At 26.2% G+C, this 1,875-nt stretch overlaps 1 protein-coding gene across 1 annotated transcript in view; it reads left to right on the top strand.

Moving 5' to 3' along the window:
* Positions 1-1,138: 1,138 nt before the first annotated feature.
* Positions 1,139-1,875, top strand: part of LOC111685801 — a 1,934-nt gene continuing 1,197 nt past the window's right edge. The window contains exon 1 of the mRNA XM_046947980.1: positions 1,139-1,144. Within this exon, the coding sequence (XP_046803936.1) occupies positions 1,139-1,144 (6 nt within the window). The remainder of the gene's footprint in view (positions 1,145-1,875) is intronic.

The following is a 1,875-nucleotide window of genomic DNA, read 5'->3' as shown; positions in this document are numbered from 1 at the left end:
GAACTAGAACAGAACTAGAACAGAACTAGAACAGAACTAGAACAGAACTAGAACAGAACTAGAACAGAACTAGAACAGAACTAGAACTGAACTAGAACTAGAACAGAATTAGAAAAGAACTAGAACAGAATCAGTGCAGATCTAGAACTCAAGTAGAACTCAACTTGAACTTAACTAAAACTCAGCTTGAACAAAACTGATTCCGTATAAGTATTACAACTTAAAATTTAATAAATTATTTGCTTTCCTAATACTCACATCCAAAGACGCTTCCAATTTGTCCTCCGTCAATGAACGTATCTCAACTTGATCTGTAATTTAACAAAATATTAACAACAAATTTTAACAAAATTACATATTTAAATTCACAACTTACCCTCACATATTGTGGCCCAAAGTCTACCATTATTTGGTCTCATTTTATTGGATTTATTAAAAAAAATCGTTTTATTTAAAACAAAATTACCTTTTCTGTAGCAAAGTCTAGCTAGAAATGATTGAGTTTGCTTGCTGGTGGTTGACCGACTACGTCTAGCTGGCACACTTGGCAATAAACTGATAACAATTTGTTTTAAATTCGACATCTCTAAAGATTTGTTTTTGTTTGAAAACAAAAAAATCTTTAAATAAAAGGAAAAATATAATAAATAAATATTACAAAAATATGAATGGTGAATGACGTCATATAGAGTCGATAGGAAATTTAAAAATGTGTTTGGAATATTAAATTTACTTTTTTTAAAAAAAGATTAGAGGGACCAAAGGAAAATGTTGATTTTATCGAATTTTCAAATCAGCTGATCGACAACTACAAAATTTTACTATATTTCAACATTAACACATTTTAAAAATATTTACTTTTTTTATACAAATGTAACAAATTCTTCTACTGACCCCTTTAAAATAGTTAAACTAAAATTAATTATATCTTTTGATTTAATGTGCGTGCTTTATATTAATCGCGTTTGTTTGTTTAAAATACCTGATTATTACTAATTTAACTTATCATGATAAGTTGAATTATTGAAAAAATAACAACAACAAAAATACATTAAATAAAAATTGGCATAGCTGCCAATCGATATGTAATTTGATTAGTTAATTTAAGAATAATAATAACTAATAAAATGCGGTTAAGATGAATGTGTGTTTAGCAATATTAAATATTAAAATTATATTTATTTTCTAATGGAAGGCAGTTATTATTTAAGTGATTACAGTAATTTGTCAATTGAGACATGCATATGAAATTAGTTTTGTATGAAAAATATGTTTGTAAAAATTTAGTTCTTTTTCGATTTAAGTGAAATTATTTTAGATAAGATCACATGATTTAAAACAAATTAACTAAAACAAATATTTACATGTGCTTAAACGGCTTTTTGTAGATAGATTTTAAAATTTATTAACAAATTTATTACACCTTTAACATTTTAATAAAATGTTCTTGCTTTTCAGTAGAATAACTTAAGTTTATAAATTCTATCTCTTTAATTAATATATAATAGTACTACATTTTGTAATACTTTGATTAATAAGTTTCAGTTTATAAAATTAATCTGCCTTATAAAGGCAATCATCCCATTATTTACTAACTGCATTATCAGTTTTACTCTAGGGAAAACTGCAATACCGACTGATTACATTTTTATCCTTCAAAAGAAAACAGTAAATTAAAAAATTATTATAGATGGCAATGCTGTATACAAAATGTAAGGCTGGATTACTAATACGTAACGTAGTTCAGTTGTAGTACAGTTCTAGTTCGGTTCTAGTTCAGTTCTAGTTCAATTCTAGTTCTAGTTCAGTTCTAGTTCAGTTCTAGTTCAGTTCTAGTTCAGTTCTAGTTCAGTTCTAGTTCAGTTCTAGTTCAGT

This window comes from Lucilia cuprina, chromosome 4 (assembly GCF_022045245.1).
Source record: "Lucilia cuprina isolate Lc7/37 chromosome 4, ASM2204524v1, whole genome shotgun sequence".
In the NCBI taxonomy this organism is placed as follows: Eukaryota; Metazoa; Arthropoda; class Insecta; order Diptera; family Calliphoridae; genus Lucilia; species Lucilia cuprina.
Note: the sequence above shows the minus strand (reverse complement) of the source record. Positions and strands in the feature narration are given on the sequence as shown.